This window comes from Manihot esculenta, chromosome 18 (genome assembly GCF_001659605.2).
Source record: "Manihot esculenta cultivar AM560-2 chromosome 18, M.esculenta_v8, whole genome shotgun sequence".
Lineage (NCBI taxonomy): Eukaryota > Viridiplantae > Streptophyta > Magnoliopsida > Malpighiales > Euphorbiaceae > Manihot > Manihot esculenta.
The window spans coordinates 8,351,279-8,372,918 of record NC_035178.2 but is presented as its reverse complement, the minus strand read 5'-3'; the positions used below and the strand labels follow the sequence as shown (position 1 = coordinate 8,372,918).

The window sequence follows — 21,640 nt, the reverse complement described above, 5'->3', positions numbered from 1 at the left end:
TTCACCAAAATAAAGAACGTCTAACACAATCACATCATTCTTTTCTCTGGTGTCTATTTTTCATCATAAACTCCAACAGCATAAAATGTGCAGCAATTCAATATATCTTCCTTTATTCCAAAGTTGAAAAGGCTTCACAATCAATAAGGGCTGCTTCAAGCGACCCAAGTAAACTTCTGACAAAATTCAGATGATGTTGCAAAGAGTACAAACATATAATGAAAGAGCTGCTCCAACCCTCTCCCAGTTACTTCAGTTTTGAGAATAGTTTTGGTGCCACCTGACATTCAGAAATGCCAAATTAAGTTGATAGAAAATGCTCAAATTGTAGAAATATTTTCCAACCAAGAATGAACACTTACACATTTATCAATACAAGACCAATAGTCAAAGTACTGTCCTGTGCAGTGCTTGTGCCCAGAATCGTCATCTTTAATCCTCTTAACACATGCCTGTAATAAATGGAATTCAACTGCACATTCAGCGACTCGATTTTACCCTTAAGCACAAGGGATGAATATCCAGCACATCTAAACTCTAATGAATCAAAACTACAAATGCCATCTTTTAATTTAGCAGCAAGAGATTGGCCATGTGCACAGGTAGCTCAATGAAAAGGGTTTTTTGAGAAAAAAAAAAAAAAAAAAAGAGAAGGGTTTGAACCATAAGCTTCATAATCACTGGATTACATAACAATTATATTTTAAGGCATTGACTTCATAGTTACTCCGTCATTCACTCCGAGTGTGATGTCAAAAAGCAAGCAAAATTGAATCCTTAATTGGTAACCAATAACTTCCACTATTTTTCAACCTAACATTTTCAGAGAAAATGAACCAGCTCTCAGATTTTTCTTTTTTTCTTTTCTGAAAAACTTACTATTTAGTTCTTATGTTACAGAAAAACTCATTAGTTGGTTTCTTTGTTCTAGAAAATACATTAAAACATCCTTGACATTTTAAAAAGTCTACTAATTAGTCTCTCTGTTAATTTTAACAATTAAATATTGTAAAAAAATTTAAAATAACTAATACAGAGTAACTAATTAATAGACTTTTAGAAATCTGAAAAATCAACTAATGAGTTTTTCAAAATTATAGGGACTAAATAGCAAAATATTTAACGGTTAAAATTACCGGAGGGACTAATTAATAGACTTTTAAAAATATCAGAAATATTTTAATGCATTTTTTATAACCAAGGGACCAACTAGTAAATTTTCTCGTACCATAGGGAGTAAGTACTAAGTTTCCTTTTTTTTTTAATTTTTTATCAGCAAACCTACATTTTCAGAGTTATGATTCATTTCCAACAACAAAATGAATCAGCTCTAGATGCTTATGCCATTTCTCCTGTATTCTGAAATTAGTTTCAAAGTGAAATGGCACATGCTAATCAACAATGGAAAATTTTGAAGTAACAATCATAATAACAATCATAAGACTATCAAAAGGATATGGATCCTCATCAATCTTACTAAATTTGTTTAGTTATATGCGTGCACTCTGCACACACTGTACATTTTTAGAAAGCCCACCTTCTAGTCTTGGTAAATTCCCAAGATAGTCCTACCGCCCAGCATTTTAGCATTAGGCGAAAATCTCAAGACTGAAACAAACAACCCCCTTGTGCCTTGCCATTGGAACAAGCAATAGCCCTTAAATGATAAAACTCGAGCATGATCTCACCAACACTGAATCTTGAGATAAAGAAATAGAGCTTTTACCATCTTGACAAATTCTAAAGAACTCACTGCTCTCAAGACTCAGCAATTTCAGGATCTGGCATTGAAATTTACAATATATAATCCATTAATTTATATATCCAAATCTATCAGTTTACTGAGGTTTGATTCCCGCTTTTTCAATTCATAAACTTCCGATGAAACATAACAATTTAAGTCAGTATTTTCATGACCGAGAGTTCATGAACACCACATAAAAGCAAGCAGATTAACTGCTATTAATTGTCGCATAATGTAGATGTATAACAGTAGCATTAAGGTAGCACAGAAGAAGCATAATATCAATAGTTCGGCAGCAGTTAGTTATCATTTCATTGGCAAGAAGGCACTGATCCAAGCATCATACCACTATATCATTATATGAGGAGACAAAAAGCAAATAGGACCATGGAAACATATTTCAAAAAAGAAGAAGAAGAAGAAAACTTCACCTCATATTCAAGTAGGGGCTTCACACATTTAGGCTTGCAAGATTCTTCAAGATACTTCTTTTGATCAACGGGTTCCTCGTCCGCCCTAAATTTAATTAAAAGAGAAAAGGTGCATCCACAGATGAGAAACAGAACAGTAACCAGTTTGAGATACAAACAAAGCTCATCAGTGATATTTTGCATGAGCACACATTTGTGGTGTGAGTGAGCAAATATGAGAACTTACATGGAGAACTATTGAACATCATTTCATAGTTGTGCTCAACTAAGAACTACAACAGAACAACAAAAGAAGTTCCTGAACATAAGACTAGAGGCTGCAATCATAAACAAAAGCTTCTAGTGGCAACCTCAGTGCTACTCAATATTTCTAAGACAGCATAACTACAAAACAGAGAACAAATGAAAACATGCAAACACATAGGCATTTTCTTTTTATAGCATGTTCTGATACTTCAAGATGGCAATGCAGGAAATTCAATTTTTACCTACACTGAAAGAGAATCCATACAAGGACAATTTGATTTGATCATTCATGCACTCCCAAGTCCCAACACCAAAAAAATATGGAATAGAAGGAGGTGCAAATTTATCTGGTTTTCATTATCCATTCAGTTTAGGTACGTGTTTAGATGTAAATGTTATTCAAGCTTTATGCACATATAGGTAAATCCCATTAAGCGCAATTGCATAGGAGTTCTGCTGTTCTTTTCACCCACCTCGTTCATGTAAACAGCCTCAAAACTCTATGTAAACATTTAGTTACATCAATGTCGAACTCCAACTGAACATAAGCAAGTTAATGCACACACATTTGGTTGTTCATAGTCTGAACCACCATGTTCAGGTATCTGTGCAACTAGAAACATTACTAAATGATCCCCTACAACTGCATGTGGGGGAGGGGGGGGGGGGGGAAGATAGGCATAAAACATCAATAGCCTTGACAATTAAAAATATTTTACATAAAATTCAGCAATTCCAATTAGAAGCCCAAAAACTGGAAACATTCCCATCTCATAGATATGGATACTCACATTGAGAACCAAAAAGAAAGACACTACAATACTCTGAATGCCAAAGGAGCCTTTCCTGCACATTGAAAACATCATTTCAAGCACACATGCTATGAAACTCCCTAATAAAAGTAAAAAATATTGCACTATATGCTTATAAATCATTACTTTCGTTCCCATATGTTGCACCAGAAGTAACAAATCAATAGATCAAAGCAACAAGTCATTGCAAACAGATATATTCCATTATATATTGCAAATCTAGTTCATTTCATATTCGAATGCAACAATAAATTATCAATTTCATCAATCATAACTTAAAATGCACCTTCTGGGCCAAGCTTCCCTTTCCATTAAATTAAGAAAAAACTGAAAAAGGTTCAAAAAAAAAAATGAAACACCTAAAGTTCTGAGACGAAGATTTCTAAATCTGGGGATCAAATTGAGTAGAAATGAAGCGAAAAAAGGAAAGATCGAAGACTTTGGAGGAAAAATAGCATAGAAGTTGTAAGCAAAGAGAGGAAAAGGTACCTTGTTTGTAGGAGGAGGAATCGGCGGCTACAAAGATGCAAGACGGCGAAGCTGCTGCTTGTCACAGCTATTTACGTTTAGACTAGAAACTTCGACCTGAGAGCAGAGACTGCAGACTGGGCTCAAATGGGCTTGAGCTTTTTGGGCCAGAGAGAATAGATGGGCTTGGCCCAATATCGAAATGAATTTTATTTTAAATGGGACTTAAAGAATGATTAAAGAGAATAAAAAAAATAAAAAGAGAAAAGAGAAAAGATAAATAAAAGTAAAGTAGAAGAACTTAGATTAGATACCATGGTGGAATAATTGTTTTATATTTATTAATGGAGTTATTTAAAATAAAATGAAAACAGGCTCCAGTATGATTATCTTTCTCCCATAAAGGTAAAATAAAAAGACTGCAAAATTCTAAATGTTATTTTTTAAAAAAAAATTACAAGCAATATTCTTTTTTTTTTTAAATACCCATGAATGATTATATGCAACAAATTTGGAATGCATGAAATTTTCCCATTAAAATACAAAAAGAAATGTAGATTGCATTCCTTATATTATATTCTGACTTACTGACTCCTTAAATTTTATTTTTCTAATCAACAGACAATTTTTCAGTTCATCAGTGATCGATGAATATTGAGTTGTGCAAATTGGCTTATTGATACTTACAATATATTAATGGTTAATAATTTATTTTGTTATTCATTAACGAGTTCAACAAAATCGGCTCATTGATTATTTATAAAAATAAAAATAAAAACTTAAGATGAAATACGTTAAAAAAAAAATACGTGTCAACTAGACCACAAAACATAATTAGAGAAATAAAAATAAAGTTAACTGTGCAAACAGCTGAGGAAGCCATTGCTGCATAGCTTGTGACCTTCCTCAGCTAACAAACTGAACTTTACCATTACAATATCCATAAAAAAGCTGCCTCATAAGCAAGGAACTATATTCATAATCAGTTAGCCAAAGTACAGCAATTCAATATTTAATGGGATGATATTCAAACTTCAATCGTAGATCCAAATACTACATGATATAGAGAAGAAAAAAAGGGAGGAACATAAGAGAAAGAAGGAAGAGAAGCCAATACATGATAAAATGAAAGAGATTCTGGCCACAATATCTTCAAACATCAGCAATGTAACCAGCTAAAGGTATATCAAGTCTACATTATATATGCAGGTAGAGTAACATTTCCAACAAGAATCTCCATCCTAAGTGAACTGCAGTTATAGGTTAATATCAGCTTACCAAGAACAGAACCCGGGTAGAGCTGCACACAAGTCCAGCTGTTGTGATTAATAAAATTTAACAGAACCAGGTCCAGACAACTAAGTAAATTCAATACTCATTTCTTTTCGCTTCAACTCCAATTCCATTCGTTCGTTCTCCAGCTTCATCCTCTCATTTTCCATTCTCAACTTTTCTAGTTCACGGTCTCTTTTCCAGCAAAACCTTTGCCATTTGAATCGTTGTTTTTCTAACTCCAACATTTCCTGTTGAATTTGCAGCTTCTGCTCTTCTAGCTGAACCATGCGAGATTCTATCCATTGCTTCTGTAACCAAGCTGCTCTTGTACTTTCTGATGAGACTTGATTCATATCAACTTGGGCAATCTGCAAATGAGAATAAGAACCTTTATTACCATCCTGAGATGAATTCCCAAAACAAGCATCTTCAAGGCACTGGCCTTGTCTAAACCTTTTCACAGATGGGTCCAAGACACCATGCATTCTCCTGCTATCTCCATGTTCAGGTTGATTCTCCTCTAGTTCATCATGATCATCGATCTCAACTTCTTGATCATCATCATCATCAATATCATCGTGTTGGTGCTTTCTCACATCATCATTATCATGATCATCTTTACTTCTAAGAGCCAACTGTAAGGATCGCTGTAATGCTGGATCATGAGGTAGATGCAATCTGTTTCCATTATGATATGAACACATTTCTTCGTAGAAGAGGTGCTTTGAGCTTAATATTTTCCTAACATCCTCTTTCTCCTTTTCTGTTAAATAATCTATAACATCCAGCAGTGCTGGATTCTCCACAACTTGGCAAGAAGTGCCCCTCCCAAGCATGTCGTTTAGCTTTTTATACCTTTTGTTAAGGTCATTGAATTTATCCTCACACTGCTGGGGTGAAACAAGGTGACCTCTTTCAGCCATGACCTTTGAAATTGATTTCCACTTGCCCTTTTTCTGTAAAACTGCAAATTTTCTTCTCATTCCACCTCCACAATCTGAAGTTGCATCCTCTCCTATGTAAGACACAGCAGTTATCAAAAGCCTCACCATTTTATCAGTCCACTTAACACGCTGCCATGGTGACCCCTTTCTCCCTCTACTTGCATCATTGTGACCATCAGCACCATCTTCAGTATAGCTTGGCTCATCATCATCACTTGCTGAATTTTTCCCCTTATCTCCCTTACTGTAATCAGTCATGGAAATGATTTGATCAGAGTTGTGCATGGTTCCCATTGTAAGGGGAAAACCCTCATGAATTGAAGGATGTACAGAAGAACCCTGGCGATGAAGAGGATGCTGCTGATGGGGTACAGAATGCTGGTGCTGTGCTTGCTGATGAACTCTTATGGATCCTTGCAAGTCAAGTCCTCCAAATGGATTTCCCCCAGGAATCATACTTCCTTGTGATAAATTCCCTTCCATTGCTTGTTTTGAAAAAGAAAATAGATCATACCCATGAAACTATTCCCTTAAAACCCTATATGGTGTACACTTTTCGTTCTCTAGAAGTTGATTATGTATTGTTTATGCCCCTAGTAAGCCAGAATAAAGCATACCCAGTTAATTTCGCTGATGTAACCAATTGTTAGAGTTATTCAATCATGAACTAGAGCCTACTCCTGCACAAGGAACAACATTATTCATCAGGTAACCAATTACCAAATGAACCATTTTGCTCTCTGTTCATTAAGCAAGACTCTGAATTAGATCCTTTATAATGCAAAAAAAGCAACAAATAGGGGGTGAACCCCGAAATTCAACGACAAAATACCATGCGTTTCCAAAATATGGTAACAAATAAGAAACGGCTTTTGCAAATCTAATGCTGTTCATATTCAGAAACAGCTATAGTCTAAATTCAAGGATAACAAATTGAAATTCCAGTTTTTAAAACACAATTTCAGTTTTCATCATTTGAAAAAAAAAAATAAGAAGAAGAAAAAGAAACACATCAATAACAAAGTCAGAGCTTGATCGTCTTTGCAAAAGGAAATGAAAATGAACAAGGAAACCTAACTATTGGAAATTGATTGTAAATCTGAAGAAGAAACAGACCATAAATTATGGAAAAAAAACGAAATGATTGAGGATGATAATTGCATAGAAATATTAAAGCTGAAAGAAAAACCGAGCACAAACAATACCATCTTTAAAGAAACAGAAATGGGGCGGCTCCTTCCATGATGCAATGCAGCTGCTACTGAGATTTTGCAGCTTACCAACTCGCAGCTAGACAAAGCAGACATGATTCTTCGACTGTTCGACCTCAGCCTGGGCTTGGCTTCGCTAGGCCTCTCTGTTCTTGGGCTAAAACGGGCTCCATGGATAAACTTTTTGGTTTTTTGCCAAGTCCATGGATAAACTGGGTACTCTGCAAAGAGCTTGAAGATATCTGCGATTGATATATGGGAAATTTTTATTCTTTTTTTTTTTTTTTTTCTCACTTGCAATAAAAGTGTCTTACATGGCTGCAAAAGCAGTAGTCTTTCTATTTAAATTAACTGTATATATACATTTTTTTAATTTTTTAAAAATACATTAATAATTTTATATTTTCAAATCGTTAACCATTAAAGTAGTTAATATGTTTGAAATTATTAAAATATTTTTATAATTTTAAAATAATAATTATGGAAGAAACCGAATAATTAGTAGTACAAAAAAAGAGGTATTTTTTTCTTTTATGTACCAACTATACCCTTACCACCATTTTCATTTCAAGCTTTTATTTCTTTAATTTAGCATCCAGTAATCCAAAATTTAAAATTATTGAAATTTTTTTATTGAATTAAGCAAGAGATCCATGTGAATTCCATTTTTGGCTCTCCAAATCAACTCATACTATTGGATATTCAAGATTGTGGAATGCAAATAAAGAAAACAATTTATACAAACATTAATTATATGACTCAAAGTTGATTTTACAGCCTAGAGCTGCTTAATTTAGAGTTTTGTATAAGCTTTTTAAGAAGTAAATATTAAAAATGGAAACTAAAAGTAACAAATGCAAGTATCTATATTAAAATCCAGCTTTGAGTTTCACAATGACAAAACATTATGTTTGTACAAGGAAAGAATCATATGGACATTGTTTAAATGTTAATCTTTCATCATCAACCATTTTTCTAAACCATTTTTATTTATGAAAGAACTGTAACATGTTGCATATGAATTCAAGACATTTTCTTTTATTACAATTCAATCAAAGGCTGCTTCAGATAAGCCAACTAAACATTGGAATAAAACCAGACAGATGTATGAAGAGCTTTCCAATTACTTGAGTTTTGAGAATAGCATTGGTGCAACCTGCATTGCAAAATGAAAAATTCAGTGGATGACCTAAGCCAACAGTGAAGAAATTCTTAAGAATGAACAAAGACTTACACATTTATCAACACAAAATAAGTAGTCAAAGTACTGCCCTGTACAGTGTTTTTCCCCAGAGTCATCACCTTCAATCCTCTTCATACATGCCTGTAATACGCGCAACTGAATTATCCCTTTAAGTGGCACAGAAGCATATACTCGAGCAAAAGTATTTCTTGCTGATTAAAATATAATCTTTGCATTCAGCAGTAACTAGTTAATGAAATGGTTTCAAATTTCAGCTACAGCCAAAAGTTGTCCCTGTGCTGCACCTTAGAGTAAATGTGCAGCATGTCCAGACTTCAACTTTAAAAGTAATAATAACGATTATCGTTTCTAATCGAGCAGCGAAAGACGCTTGATTCTATCTCTGTACCTCTCCCTTGATGCTAAGATTGGATTTGACAAATTTACAGGGTCTACTGAGCGAGTGGTGTATATCTTAAGAATGGCTGACAAAGGAAATAAATTAAACTTCAAGGTTATCATACTTGCTTTCTTTTATCTTTTAATTAATGACAAACGTGAACTTTGTACTACTTGAAACATAAAAACTTTCAACAGGCGAACAAATAAAGCTGTATCTCTTCAATGCATAAAATTTCTAGAAGATAACCGCATCTACACGTGCATCATATGGTCAAGTTTCACAAAAAAAAAAATCACTTCACCTCATATTCAATTAGAGGCTTCACACATTTAGGCTTGCAGGAATCCTCAAGATACTTCTTTTGATCAAAAAGTTCCTCATCCGCCCTAAATGTAAATGAAAGATAAAAATGCTCAGATAAATGAGAATCGCAGCACCTGATATCAGTATCAACTGGAACCACACGTCATATATAGTTTCACCTATTACCTTGGTTTCATCTATTTTATTTATTTTTTCAATCGTCTCATGGACATGAACAACCTCAAATCAATAAGCAAGTGGTTTCCAGTTTACCAAAACCTTCACTCCTTACTGATATCCAACTACATATTTTCTGCACTTCAATTAGAAAAATTTGACATACATACACGAAAACCACATGAGAAGCTAAAATAACATCAAATTTTTGCCACCCAGATGCAAATTTAGCAGGTTAAAGGCTCCTAAACATGGCTATAAATTGTAAGGATTACCCCAGAAAATAAAATCTACAAGCTAATTCAAGAGTTACCAGTAAAAATTAACCGCACAAGATAAAATAAAATGAGCATCAGAACACTTACATAGGACCTAAACGAATGACACAAGAAATTCACTAAACCTCAAAAGGCGTCTTTCCTGCAAGGAGAACTTCAAGATCTCATCAACTTGACCAAAGTATTACTTCAAGCACATACATTAACCAACACCATAAAAACATACAATTTGCTTTCTCTAAGTTCATAGATCAAAGACTCCAAACTATCAAGACAACAACTTGATTGCAAGAAACAAATGGGAACAGACTAAAAGGAAACGAAAAGACAGCAAAGTTACTTTCTAAGCGTACCTATTAAATATCCTTATCATTAATTAATAGCTATAATCACATCCTAAATTGCACTAATTAGGGCAAATTTTCAGTTTCTATTAAGAAAATTAAAGGTTAACAAAATTAGAGAAGCTTAAGGCAATAATTTAATTGCAAGAAACAAAGCATCGAGAGAGAGAAGAGCTGCCAAATGAGGCTAGAAAATGGTGAGTTACAAATTAAAAGGAAATTCCGGAGAGAATAATAATGATCAACAGTAGCATAAGCATGAAGAAGCTTAAGAAATCATACCTACGCCGGAGAATCAGTAATCGGCTGCTTCAATGATGCAAGAACTAGAAGCAGGAGTTCATACGGATCATCTAAAAGAGTTGGTTACAGACTTCCACAATTGCAGCAAAATCCTCGGCCAGGAAAGTCGCGTGGGCCTCTGACGCTCGAAGCTCTAATGGGCTTCCACCTTTCAGTCGTTTAACCTTATCTGGCCTTTTTATCGTGGCCCTAATTTTCATGGCCGGTGTAAAACTTTTTCATTTTTCATTAATAATTAATGTATATATTATGTTTCAAAAAAAAAGCATTTTTTCAATAAAAAAAAAACTCAACTATTTCAAAAAAAAAAAAAAAAAATAGCATTTATATCCATTTCAAAATTTAGAAATAACAATTTCGCCATTCAAAACCCGTATTGTGGGAAGATTATCTGTTTCAGCAATCAAGAGTTGCAGAGCCAAATCAATTGTAGATTCAAAAGCATGGATTTCTGCTAAAGAAGGATCCTAAAGACAGAGTTATTTATGCACTGCAGCAAGCATGATCTGACCAGAGGAATTTCCGATGACACTAGCCGAACTAATCATTGCTTGATTCCGTTTAACATTTATATTTAGCTTAAAGGATGAAGGAGGGGCGTCAGTTGATATAAAAATTCTAACTCATTATACACCAAACACTTATATTATGAATAATACTTGAGTGTCATTTGTCCAACACAATAATATTGTTAAATTTATATTATATATCTCATTCATATTATATATATGTATATATGCTTAAATTTAAAGTAAGAGTACAATAATCTTTTTTTCTTAACTATTTGTATAATTTACTTTATCAGTTAATATTCTATATATAAAGTTGATTTACTTTCTTTATTTATTTTTGGGACTGATCAAAGCTTCTATCAAATCCCATATTGTTAATTATTTATTTTTATTTACATCTTTTTTTTTTTTAAATTAGGGGTTGGGGGAGTCGAACCTTAAACCTTTCAAGACTACAGGATGTACTTTCCACCAGGTTAAGCCTTGGAGTGCTATTTTTATTTACATCTAACATCCACGTTATAATAACTTTCTATATTAATATAATAATATCTATATATTAATAAAATATTTTAATTTAATTGATTAAATATATAAAAAAAAATTTATATATCTGTATGCAAAAAATTTCTCTATTTCATAATTAAAAACTCAAAACATTAATTTATGAGATCCTTAGGTAACAAATTTCATCCAAATTATTTTGTACTTGTTTATAATTATATAAAAATAAAAAAAATCACATATTTATTTATAATTATATTACTATAAAATGATTTGATTAATTTACTTTATAAATAGCATGAATTAAGTCCATTATTTTTTTTAATAATAATGAAGAACAATTTTTAAAAAATTCATTTTTAATTTGTGATTAGAAATCTTTTTAATCAATTTACGTATCTTAATTTTTTTATAAAACGACTTTAAGATATACTTTTTCACATTCATAAAAGCTTATTTTTTTTATTTAATAAACTTTAGCCAATATATTTAATTTTCTGAGCCTTTAATAACTTTATGTAAAGCACTTATCTTTGACTAAAAAGAAACGAGTAAAAGCTGCCTTTTTTAAAAAAAAATAAGAAAGAAAGAAATTTCATAACAAAAGAGAGACACACAGATATGCTTTTAGCAACCCTAGAACACCACTGTGTTTTTCTTTTTTTTCCCTATTAAGTAATTTTCATGAAAGACACATAATTTATACTACATTGAAATTTTGTTATATAAAAAATAAATATTACATTTAAATTATTAAAGTTCAATACTTTAATATTAATGAAAAAAAAAATTTCCCTTACCTCATCGTTTCGTTGAAGTGTGTACATAAAAAATTAAAAATTAAACGAACGATTTTATTATGGGTATTATATTCGTTTACAAGACTTTCTCTTTCTTGAATTTAAATCTTAATTAAATCTAATTATATTAAAAAAAATACGTTTATTATTAATATTATAAAATGTAATTACAAGAATATTTATCTAAAATTTATACAAACTCATAATATAAATTTATGAGATTTCATATAGATTTCATTAGTTAAATATACAACGAGTACATATAAATCTAGTTCAGATAAATATTCTCACACAATTATTTTTTTTTAAAAAAGGAAATTAAAAGAAAAAAAAAAGAAAATTAGTTATCTTTGATTTGTGATACTGAAATAGTACTCTTTAAAGTTGGAGAGGAGTTTGAACAAAAGGCAAGTCACAGACCGCTGGAACCAATCAACTTGGTTAGTCCAAAGGTTATGGCCATAGCCATTAGACCACCAACCAAAACCCTAGCAGAGGACCTAACCGCTGGTGCCTTCCCCAACACAGCCCCTAACCACCCAAACACCAGCAAAGCCAGACTCACTGAACCAACTACAGCACCTAGTCTCAGCTTATAGTTTCTTATAAAAGAAGCAGCTAATAGTGGCACCATTGCCCCAACTGAAAATGCAAGAGCTGAGGCTGCAGCTGCTTGCAGTGGATTAGGCAAACTCTCCTTCTCTTCTTCTTCTTCTTCATGACCTCCATTTTCTTGTTTTCCTTCATTATTATTACCTCCTCTTTGCTTGTCTCTCTTCATTTGAGCCAACTCTATGTCCAACTGTGAGTACACAGACACAAACTCACCTATTGCCATACTACAAGCTCCAGCTACTAGTCCAGCAAATCCAGTAAGTATCATGACCTTGATGTCTTGTTTCACAGCACCAACACCCATCATCAGTGATGCAGTGGAGACCAGACCATCGTTGGCACCAAGAACTGCAGCTCGTAGCCATTGTGCTCTTTTTGAATAGTCGAAGTCCTGATCCTTCGTGGGTTCTAGCTCTAATACAGTGGCTTGTTGCTCAACATCATTAACAGCCAGAGGGAACCTGCTGGTGTTGGCTGCCATGGAAGAAAATGATCAAGGGTTTGAAATGATTAAAATGTATTATGACAGTGATACTGATGAAGAAGAAGAGGAGGAGAAGAGATTAAAGTGATAAGTGTGAAGGACACACTCCCTTAAGAAGGGTATTTATAAAGGGAAGAGCCTGGTTATGGAGGAGATGGTGGAGGCAAAAGTGGGGTATGGCCACTATCTGAAAGAAGAAGAGAAGAAGATATGTATACTTTTTATTTTATTATCAGAAAGCTATATTGACTGAAAAAGTTTATTACCATTGTTGATCAAGATTTATGCATGAAGCCTTTCTCTGGTTTTACAGAGATGTTGTTTTCGGCGAAACGAAACTCGTCACCTTCTAATCACAAATGAAATAGCTTTATCATACATCAATGTCAGTATGTCACCATCTTTTATACCCAGAATGGAATATTACCCATGGAAAATTCTTGAGAAGATGTTATTACAGAAATTGTAAATTTTAGTAATTGGAAAAGTTTAATATATATACAAAAATACATCTCACATGCATACACCAATGCATATACTCTTATCACTTCTGTGAGGACTTCAACCTTACATTCTCATTATCTGATAAGGTCTGAGCTGAGATAAGAACTCAGCAAGCAAAATTAAAAAAAAGGAATATCAGATTTATGAATCTCGTACAGAGATAATAGTGGCTGCACATATTTACAGAAAGAATCCTTAATGTTTGACGAAGTAAAGAAAGCAATAATTAAGAGAATGAAGGACAAAGATTACTATTAAGGTAAGTGGAGATGAAAAAGAAGCTAAGGAAAAATTATTCAATGGTAACCATTATGCATACAATAGTTCCATATCGATTACTTATACGATACACATCATAATCAATGATTATTGTACATACTAAAATTTCTCGAGGTTGAGGGAAAAAGATGAAAAGAGCAGAATAATGCTAAGTTTCTTACAATCCCAAAAGAGCATATGCACTTTATATCATGCAGTTACACCTAACAAGAACATCATCAGTCATGACTAAAACATGATCATGGGACAGGACAAAAGAAGAAAACAGCTCTTTTATATCAGTTGCAGATCATAGAGAGAAACTAATGTTTATAGTATACACACACACACACACACACGCATGTTTTCAAGCCTTCGGTTTCTTTAGTTGTATCTTTTTCTAGCATTATAGCTGACTATAATCATGCTGAATCGATCAGTAGCTAGCGTATTCTAATTAGGCAAATTCACAGGTTTTCCAGTTTGAGTAAAATCTGTTCAGACACCTTTTGATTCATCGGTTCATGGTTACATGAGCTGTTGTAATCTTCCAAATTGAGGGACCTTGTCTTCTTCTCTCATGTAAGAATGATTTGGTTTAGTGTTTGTTCCATGTTTTGCTTACCCAATACGTAAGCTAGCTATATTACGCTATATCCATACTTTTTTTGCCACCTTTATTATCATCTTATCAGCTATGCCTTCTTTCTTCTTTTGTTTTTGGCGAGAAAGTGATTAATATGCGCCCTTGCATAATTAGCGAAACATCGCTATCCAATCAAAATTTTGAAGTAATATTTTTGAACTCGATCGAGATTTCCCCTCCAGTAAAATTTATTAATGATATTCTAAAAATACAAGTAAAAAAAGTCTTATTTATTGTAAAGGATGTATATTATTATTGAGAAATTTATTAATTAATTTTTTAATTTTAAAATATATTAATGAATTTTCGAGTGCATACCTAACCAAAATTAAACTGTGCCTAAAGAAGCATATCCTCAATAGAATAGGCCTATGTTCTTAAATAATATGCAAATTGTGCTGTATTGTTACTTGAAAAATGTACTTAGTGAATGATCACTCACAAGTCATATGTATCCCAATATCTTTTTCTCCAAGAACATGCTAAAAAATTTGTAAAAATGGATTGCTGAATTGGAGAGCACTAGTGGATTGAGGAGAAGGAGATGTGTGGGACGATAATAATATTAGGAAATTAGAGAGGAGTGTGGTTTCCACACGAATACCACCATCTCCCATTATTTTTATACACCAAATCATCCAATATTCAGAGTTTCTTTCCCTTTCAAACATCCCACTCAAGCAGCCCAAGTGCCATCTCATTATGTGGTTTCCATCTTCTTTAATGGATCCCCATTAATTTTACAAATGAAATCTTTTTAGCACAATATATAATTTGATTCTTAAATTTTATTTTTAAAGTCTAAATTATGTATTTAGCTTGTGTGTTTACGTTTATGGGTTGGGATATATAAGCAAAGTTGGCTGCTTTTATGTGTGCATGTATATGATTGGATAGTCACTAGCATGATTTTCTATGTGGGGGTGGTCCGGTGGATATCCCAATTTATGCTAAAGTCACGGCTTTATAAATCTTGCTGTTAACCCAATTTGCAAGAAGTAATTAGTTTTCTACCTTATTAACCATATTCAAATTCTAGAAGTAGACTATATATATATATATTTTTTCTTATAGAAACTAATCCAACTGATCTTTCTTTTCCGGACTGGTTACAATCTGCAATCTTGTTCTTTACTGAAACTGATGCTAGCCTTGCTATTGGTGTTTGTTTGGCAATCTGGACCTTAAAAAACTCTGTGATTTGGGATAATAAGTACAAGAGCCCATTGAATTTCTGGTTAACTGCAAAACGCACACTAAATGAATGATGAAATGCTCAAGAGACCAGGACATAGATAAATCGGACGGTGTTGGCAAGATCATGGCACAAACCAGCATCCAGTGAAAGTGGACGCTGCAACAGTTGTACATGGCGCGTTTACTGGTTTAGCTCTCATAGTTAGAGATGAGTTTGGTATATTTTTGGCATCTTATAATTCTTGTGTACCTGGTAACTTCACACTCAGGATAGCAGAAGCAATTGCTGTTAAAGAAGCGCTGAATTGGCTTCGTGATAAAGAATAGAGCAGAGTAATTGTTGAAAGTGACTGCCTAGAGGTTATTAATGCTTTGAAGGATGATGGATTAGATTTCACTTCTTTTGGTACTGTTATAGCAGAGATTAAGCATATGGAAACTTTGTTACAGATTAATGTTTGTTGGTCAGCTGTTTTGCACTTATCTAATGAAGCAGCACATTTGTTTGCTCAAGCTAGTAGAAATTTTGATGTAAATACTGCATCAACTCTCAGAACCCACAAAAGTGAGATTGTTTTATGCATGGAGTGAATAATTTATTTTTCTATATTTTGCAATATTGTTTTATTTCTTTTTTATTATCACTGTACATCTCTTTTTATGAATTATAAGAAAGTAGAAAAGGCCAAAATAATAGTCAAATAACTTTGCACTTCTTTTTCTTATTTTGAAAATTGACCATGCAAAACAAGCAGCGGCTGGGTCTGAGTGGCACCATCTGTAAGAACAGTAAGGTGCAAAAAATAGGAAAAGCAAATTAATGAAGAATTAGGTGGAGTGGAATAAAAGCCAATTTCACAACCAATACCCATTAGGTCTTTTCTTGTCCACCATTAATGCATTGCTCCCAAATTCTGTTCATGTAGGGATATATCTCATATCTTGTCTACAAGTCAGTGGATCACATCCTTAAAAGACAAAATTATGGGCCTCATCCAGTTGAAACCAATTGATAAAACTATGCGTGTCGAGACATTTGATTTTGGATTGAGATTTTCTAGAAAGTGTGTCTCATGAATTAAATTTTTAAATTTTATATCGGTTGTAAATAGACTTGTATGTGATTTCATATATCATCAAGCAATTTTTATAAAATTATCATTATAACTAGTTTAATTATTATTTGTATAAAATATTTTATGTTTATTATTGCTTAATGATATTAAGATTATTTTTAAATTTGTCCTTGAAATTATGATTTCAGATTCAAAGTTTAATTATTAAAACCTAATTCCAACTGAATTTTTATTTGTTTCATAAAAAATATTTTTTAAAAAAATATTTTTTTGTATCTATAACGATTGGAACACTAAGACAAATTTATTAATTAGAAATATATTTCAAATCAAAGGAAATATTAAGTAATTTTAATAATTTTATTAAAATTATATATAAATTTATTAATATTTTTTATCTTTAAATTAAAATTAAATGATAAAAAATTATTTTTAAAAATTCTTTTCATAAAAAAAATATATTCTTCATGAAAAGTTCTTCCAAATACAATAGTTAACTGAGCTTTATACCCATACTTTTGATATGCCTAGCTATATTACACCATACTCTTTAGATTACTTTTTTTTTTTTTAAATGATGGAGTAAAGTTTTGTTTTTTTTTTTTACCATAAAAATTCTATTAAAAAGCACAAGATAAAAAATACAAGACTTAAAAAAGAGTTACTAAGGTTTTAAGAACAACAGACTCAAAAGTCTAAGCCCACAATAAAGTAGTCCTAAACCCATAAGTCCAAGCCTACAATAAGAAAAGTCTACGAGAAAACTTCCATTCTACCGCCACCGGTAAAGTTGCTGGAAGCTCGCCAGGTTACCACCGATCGGTAGTTTTTAAACTGAAGAAGCAAGGATAAGCAAGAGCAAAGAAGGAACTCAACTCAACATAAACCCAACAGCTAAATGCAGAAGCACCACCTTGGACTCATATGTGTTGAGTGAAGGAGAAGGCCAAACAAAGTTTTTTTATGGCTTCAACGCTTTGTGTATTGAAACCCATATTTACTTAGCAACTAAAGTATGGAGCCTTGTCCAGTCAAGATAAATCAAAGAAAATAAGATGGAGAACCAACAGATGAGCCATAGAAAAAACTCTCGAGGAAAGATCCTTCTCTCCTTGATGCAAGCAGGAGCAAAACAGAGAAAAAACAAGTCGATGAAGTGCCAAATCCTGCATGCAGATAACAATTGAAAATGAATAAATAACAAATAAGATCAAACAACCACAACGAGCATATCAATACAAAACCCCATATATAGCCACAGATCTGCTTCAAAAAAAACAAAAATCCTATTTATGCACAGTATTCCGCCCAGAGGGTAAGGGGAAAAATTCGCTCTCAGAAAGATTAAAGATTTTATTTTCTTAATTATGCTACTTAAAAATTTTTTATCTGCTATCTTTAATATTTTCTAGAATGTGTACTATTTAAAATTTTAAAATATTTATTTTAACTTTAAAATTTAATTAAAGTCTTTTTTTAATAATGTAAATTGATTTTTTAACACTTTTATTAATTTTGAAGAAATTCAAATGAATTAATTTTTTTTCTTAATTTTTATGTTTAATAAAATTAATAATGTAAGAATTAAATTTTTATGAATTCTTGTAAGAATTAATTTTGAACTAAAACTAAATCTTATCAAACGTATTAAGATTTTGAAAGAAATTATTTCATTTAAGAGTATTTATATCAAAATTACTTTATTAATCCTTGAGAATTTCATTTTTCTTTTTTTTTAAATTTATTTTAACTTCAAATCTGCTTATGTTTTTTAGTTATTGCTTTCTTTTTTTTTTTAGAATTTAATTCAATATTGAATATTAATGTTTAATATATTTACGATTAATATTAAGAAATTTATTTTATTTTTTTAATTTTTGAAAAAAGAGAGTCAATTTTAATTTATGGTTTCAATGGTAAAAAATTATGCAAAGTTTAGATTCTAAATATCTTGAAAAATACTAATAATAATTTTTTAAAAAAATATTTTCAATGGTAAAAAATTATGCAAAGTTTAGATTCTAAATATCTTGAAAAATATTAATAATAATTTTTTAAAAAATATTTTCAATGTTATAAAATTATTATTATTTATAAGAATAAATATTTATATTTAATTTAAATTAATAAGATAATTGAGAAAATAAATCAAGTTAAATTTATTAATAATTTGTATAAAATAAAAAAAAAATACAATTCAATTCTATTATTTTAAAATTTATTCTAAACAAAGGAATATTTTTAATACATTCCAAATAAAATGTTAAAAGATATTAAGTGCCTTAACATTGTTAATTAATTTTTCAGTTCCAGTTTATATATATATATATTTATTCAAAATCTATTGATTAGACTAATTCAGTTTCACTCCGATAGTCTTATACATATATATAAATCATTTGATATTCAAAATCTATTATTTTAATTAATTTGGATTCGTATCGAGTAGACCATTAAGGGAACAAAACGCTCTCTTAGAGTTTTTAAAGGTATTCAATACTCAAAATTCAAATTTAAAACCTCTGGTTAAGGGACCAGGACATGCGTCATCACATCTCACCTTTTAAATCCATGATTAAAAGTTTCTTTTATATCTATTGAAATTTCCAATAAATTTTCCTTAACATCTCACAAGATCTAAAAAAGAGATTTATATAAATTATTCTAGATCTAAAAATCTAAGAATCAACCCAACTCCTTACCCACGGATAGGCATAAGAAGTCTGCTCCTCTCATCTTTGAGACCGATGGCAACTGAGAAAGAAATCCATTAAAAAAAAAAATAGTAGCCGAAACTTAAGACATGCATATTAAGCTTAGAATCCACTTCTTGTGAAGCACATGCAAGCCTTCCATATATAAAAGAGGTGGAGAAAAGGGTAATCTAACACATGCGTCGGATCAAGAGGAGAAGGTGCTAGACTCCTTAGAGGAAAGACTACTTCCTCAATCAACTCTTCACTGGAGAAGAGCAAGAGCAGCCACAAAGAGACCTAGCAATTCAAGTTAAATTTCCATGAATGAGAGGAAAAAATAAAGAGTATATTTTTCCATTTTGGAAGATCTCTCACAATAGAATGGTTTAAAACACACAAAACAAGCCCATTAAAAGGAGAAATTTGGTCTTTTTTCTTTTGTATAATTGACTCAATGATTGATCATGACATTCATAAGTAGATGCTTTTTAATTAGTTCTCCTAATATTTCTCGAAGACAATCCCTGATGCATTGATGCTATTTTTTTTAAAGATAAATTCATTAATAAGTAGGGCAATTACAAATATGGAGCAGTAAATTTCTCACACTTATATGTATATATACATTAATAGATGTGATTAAACTTGTGATTTAGTGCGATTTCGATTTGATTTGTGATGTGTATTTAATGACGGATACATCCGATAAACATAAATTTTATATTTAGAAAGCCTTCTTAGCTCCAGAAAACCTTGATGTTGCAGAACAAGATGATCTTGCATAAGTTAAATATGATGAGCATGAAGATCATGAAGGCCTTGAAGCTTCATTTTTGGAGCTCTGGGCAGTGAATGTTCAGGGGCTCTGAAGAAATTTTCAGAGAGTTGGCATGTGTTATTGGGGTCTGTGATTTATTGCCCTCTAAGCATGGCCACAAAGAACAACTTTTAAGAGGCTTACATGTGTTATTGGGGTCTTATTGGAGATGATGAAGAGCATCAAATTTGTATTTTAGGGGCGGTGCCTCTTTGAGACATTTTTGGCGCCGCTTGTTCTCAATTCCTAGTCTCTCAAGAGTCAGATGTGCTTAAGGAGCTCTACTTCCGCCCGATGTTCCCTTGATCCAAATCTTGCTCTTTTATGACGGATGCGTTTTGAAACCTTCTTGAAGATTGTCAACTTGTCGAGCACTCTTGTGGGAGTTTTATTGGCTTGGAGTAGTTTTTCTTTGTGTGTTTTAGTTTGCTTGCCTTTAGAATGAGCTACTTGGTGATTGGTCAATAATCATAGACGGTAGTTGTCCAATCCCATGTGACCGTCTCTATCAGATCGGGTCTTCTTTGGCTCATAAAACTGCCTGTTGAGTTTTGGTTTTCAAGAAGTTTTTTTTAGGGTCTGGTAGTCTATAAACTTTTATGTTTGATTTTCTCTTTGTTTGGACTTGTGTATCTACCCTATTTTCTATTTATTAGCCTACTATGTTTGTATGGATTTAAACTCTCAATTAATAGAACTTATCTTTGACAAAAAAAACAAAAAGAAAAAATAAAATTAAAGAAAATCAAATTAGTCTTTTGATTTTCAACCAAACTGGGCATTTATTTGTTTTAAATAATTTTTTCAGATAAAACATGAATATTTGTCATAAAAATAATTTTTTCTTAATTTTCCATAAAAAACATGCATTTCATATTTTAAATAATTTTTTTCTAAAAATTATTTTAAATTAAATTGAATATTTTAAGCAATTAAGTAAAAGTAAAATACTGATAGTCTAAGGAATTCTAATTTTGTACAAACTCCAAAACTAATTTAAATAATATAAAAAATAAATAATATTTTTTAAAATTTAAAATTAAGAGATAATTAAAAAGTTATCCTATAATTTAATATATTTTTAAGTAGAACCTTATATTTTATTTTGTAACAAAATGATCATGTATTTACACACTTTCACACTGTTAGTAAAATGAGACTTTTTCTTAATATCAATAAATATTATTGGTAATTACAATTTATTTCTTGATATTTAGTAAAATCTATATTATAGCTATGATATTTTCAAATTTAACCTTTCAAGTTTTGTTTAATTAATAAAATAATTTCTTAATTTAAAATTTATATTTTAATTAAAATTAATTTTTATAAATTCGCCTCTAAATATTATCATTAATAAATACTTGTATTTACAAATTAATATCTCTAATTATTAAATTTTAATATCT

The 21,640-nt window shown here is 31.4% G+C and overlaps 4 protein-coding genes across 9 annotated transcripts; all 4 read right to left on the bottom strand.

Moving 5' to 3' along the window:
* Window positions 1–86: 86 nt before the first annotated feature.
* On the bottom strand, window positions 87–3,860 carry LOC110605983 (cytochrome b-c1 complex subunit 6-1, mitochondrial). Of its 3 annotated transcripts, none has more exons than XM_021744683.2 (6): window positions 3,723–3,860; window positions 3,213–3,267; window positions 2,402–2,559; window positions 2,176–2,260; window positions 363–452; window positions 87–280 (listed from the first exon to the last, which is right to left on the bottom strand). In XM_021744683.2, coding segments are annotated over exons 3-6 (210 nt in total). In that variant the 5' UTR covers window positions 2,404–2,559; window positions 3,213–3,267; window positions 3,723–3,860; the 3' UTR covers window positions 87–247. The 3 variants fall into 3 exon arrangements, with proteins under 3 accessions (XP_021600375.1, XP_043809125.1, XP_021600374.1); XM_043953190.1 differs by having other exon boundaries at window positions 2,402–2,447; XM_021744682.2 differs by lacking the exon at window positions 2,402–2,559 and having other exon boundaries at window positions 3,723–3,847.
* An 800-nt stretch (window positions 3,861–4,660) lies between these two features.
* Window positions 4,661–7,371, bottom strand: LOC110606628 (stress response protein NST1). Of its 2 annotated transcripts, none has more exons than XM_021745523.2 (2): window positions 7,126–7,371; window positions 4,661–6,513 (listed from the first exon to the last, which is right to left on the bottom strand). In XM_021745523.2, the coding sequence occupies exon 2, from the start codon at window positions 6,401–6,403 to the stop codon at window positions 5,060–5,062; it is 1,344 nt and encodes a 447-aa protein (XP_021601215.1). In that variant the 5' UTR covers window positions 6,404–6,513; window positions 7,126–7,371; the 3' UTR covers window positions 4,661–5,059. The 2 variants fall into 2 exon arrangements, with proteins under 2 accessions (XP_021601215.1, XP_021601213.1); XM_021745521.2 differs by having other exon boundaries at window positions 4,661–6,600; window positions 7,126–7,369.
* Window positions 7,372–7,979: 608 nt separating this feature from the next.
* Window positions 7,980–10,256, bottom strand: LOC110606630 (cytochrome b-c1 complex subunit 6-1, mitochondrial-like). 3 transcript variants are annotated; one of them, XM_043953409.1, is made up of 6 exons: window positions 10,102–10,256; window positions 9,563–9,617; window positions 9,207–9,338; window positions 9,019–9,103; window positions 8,366–8,455; window positions 7,980–8,287 (listed from the first exon to the last, which is right to left on the bottom strand). In XM_043953409.1, the coding sequence occupies exons 3-6, from the start codon at window positions 9,215–9,217 to the stop codon at window positions 8,255–8,257; spliced, it is 219 nt and encodes a 72-aa protein (XP_043809344.1). In that variant the 5' UTR covers window positions 9,218–9,338; window positions 9,563–9,617; window positions 10,102–10,256; the 3' UTR covers window positions 7,980–8,254. The 3 variants fall into 3 exon arrangements, with proteins under 3 accessions (XP_043809344.1, XP_043809343.1, XP_043809345.1); XM_043953408.1 differs by having other exon boundaries at window positions 9,207–9,333; XM_043953410.1 differs by lacking the exon at window positions 9,207–9,338 and having other exon boundaries at window positions 10,102–10,252.
* A 1,877-nt stretch (window positions 10,257–12,133) lies between these two features.
* Window positions 12,134–13,333, bottom strand: LOC110606629 (vacuolar iron transporter homolog 1). Its single transcript, XM_021745524.2, has one exon. It carries the CDS (start codon window positions 13,032–13,034, stop codon window positions 12,351–12,353), a length of 684 nt encoding a protein of 227 aa, XP_021601216.1. The 5' UTR covers window positions 13,035–13,333; the 3' UTR covers window positions 12,134–12,350.
* Window positions 13,334–21,640: the final 8,307 nt, after the last annotated feature.

What these genes read in the sequence shown, in the direction of transcription:
- LOC110605983 (XM_021744683.2), bottom strand. An exon ending in AGCCCCTACTTGAATATGAG is followed by an intron (nt 453 to 2,175) that starts GTGAAGTTTTCT and finishes CATTTATTACAG; the next exon opens with GCATGTGTTAAGAGGATTAA. An exon ending in GGTCTTGTATTGATAAATGT is followed by an intron (nt 281 to 362) that starts GTAAGTGTTCAT and finishes TCTGAATGTCAG; the next exon opens with GTGGCACCAAAACTATTCTC.
- LOC110606628 (XM_021745523.2), bottom strand. Translation starts at nt 6,403, where the DNA reads ATGGAAGGGAATTTATCACAAGGAAGTATGATTCCTGGGGGAAATCCA.
- LOC110606630 (XM_043953409.1), bottom strand. An exon ending in AGCCTCTAATTGAATATGAG is followed by an intron (nt 8,456 to 9,018) that starts GTGAAGTGATTT and finishes CGCGTATTACAG; the next exon opens with GCATGTATGAAGAGGATTGA. An exon ending in TATTTTGTGTTGATAAATGT is followed by an intron (nt 8,288 to 8,365) that starts GTAAGTCTTTGT and finishes TTTGCAATGCAG; the next exon opens with GTTGCACCAATGCTATTCTC.
- LOC110606629 (XM_021745524.2), bottom strand. Translation starts at nt 13,034, where the DNA reads ATGGCAGCCAACACCAGCAGGTTCCCTCTGGCTGTTAATGATGTTGAG.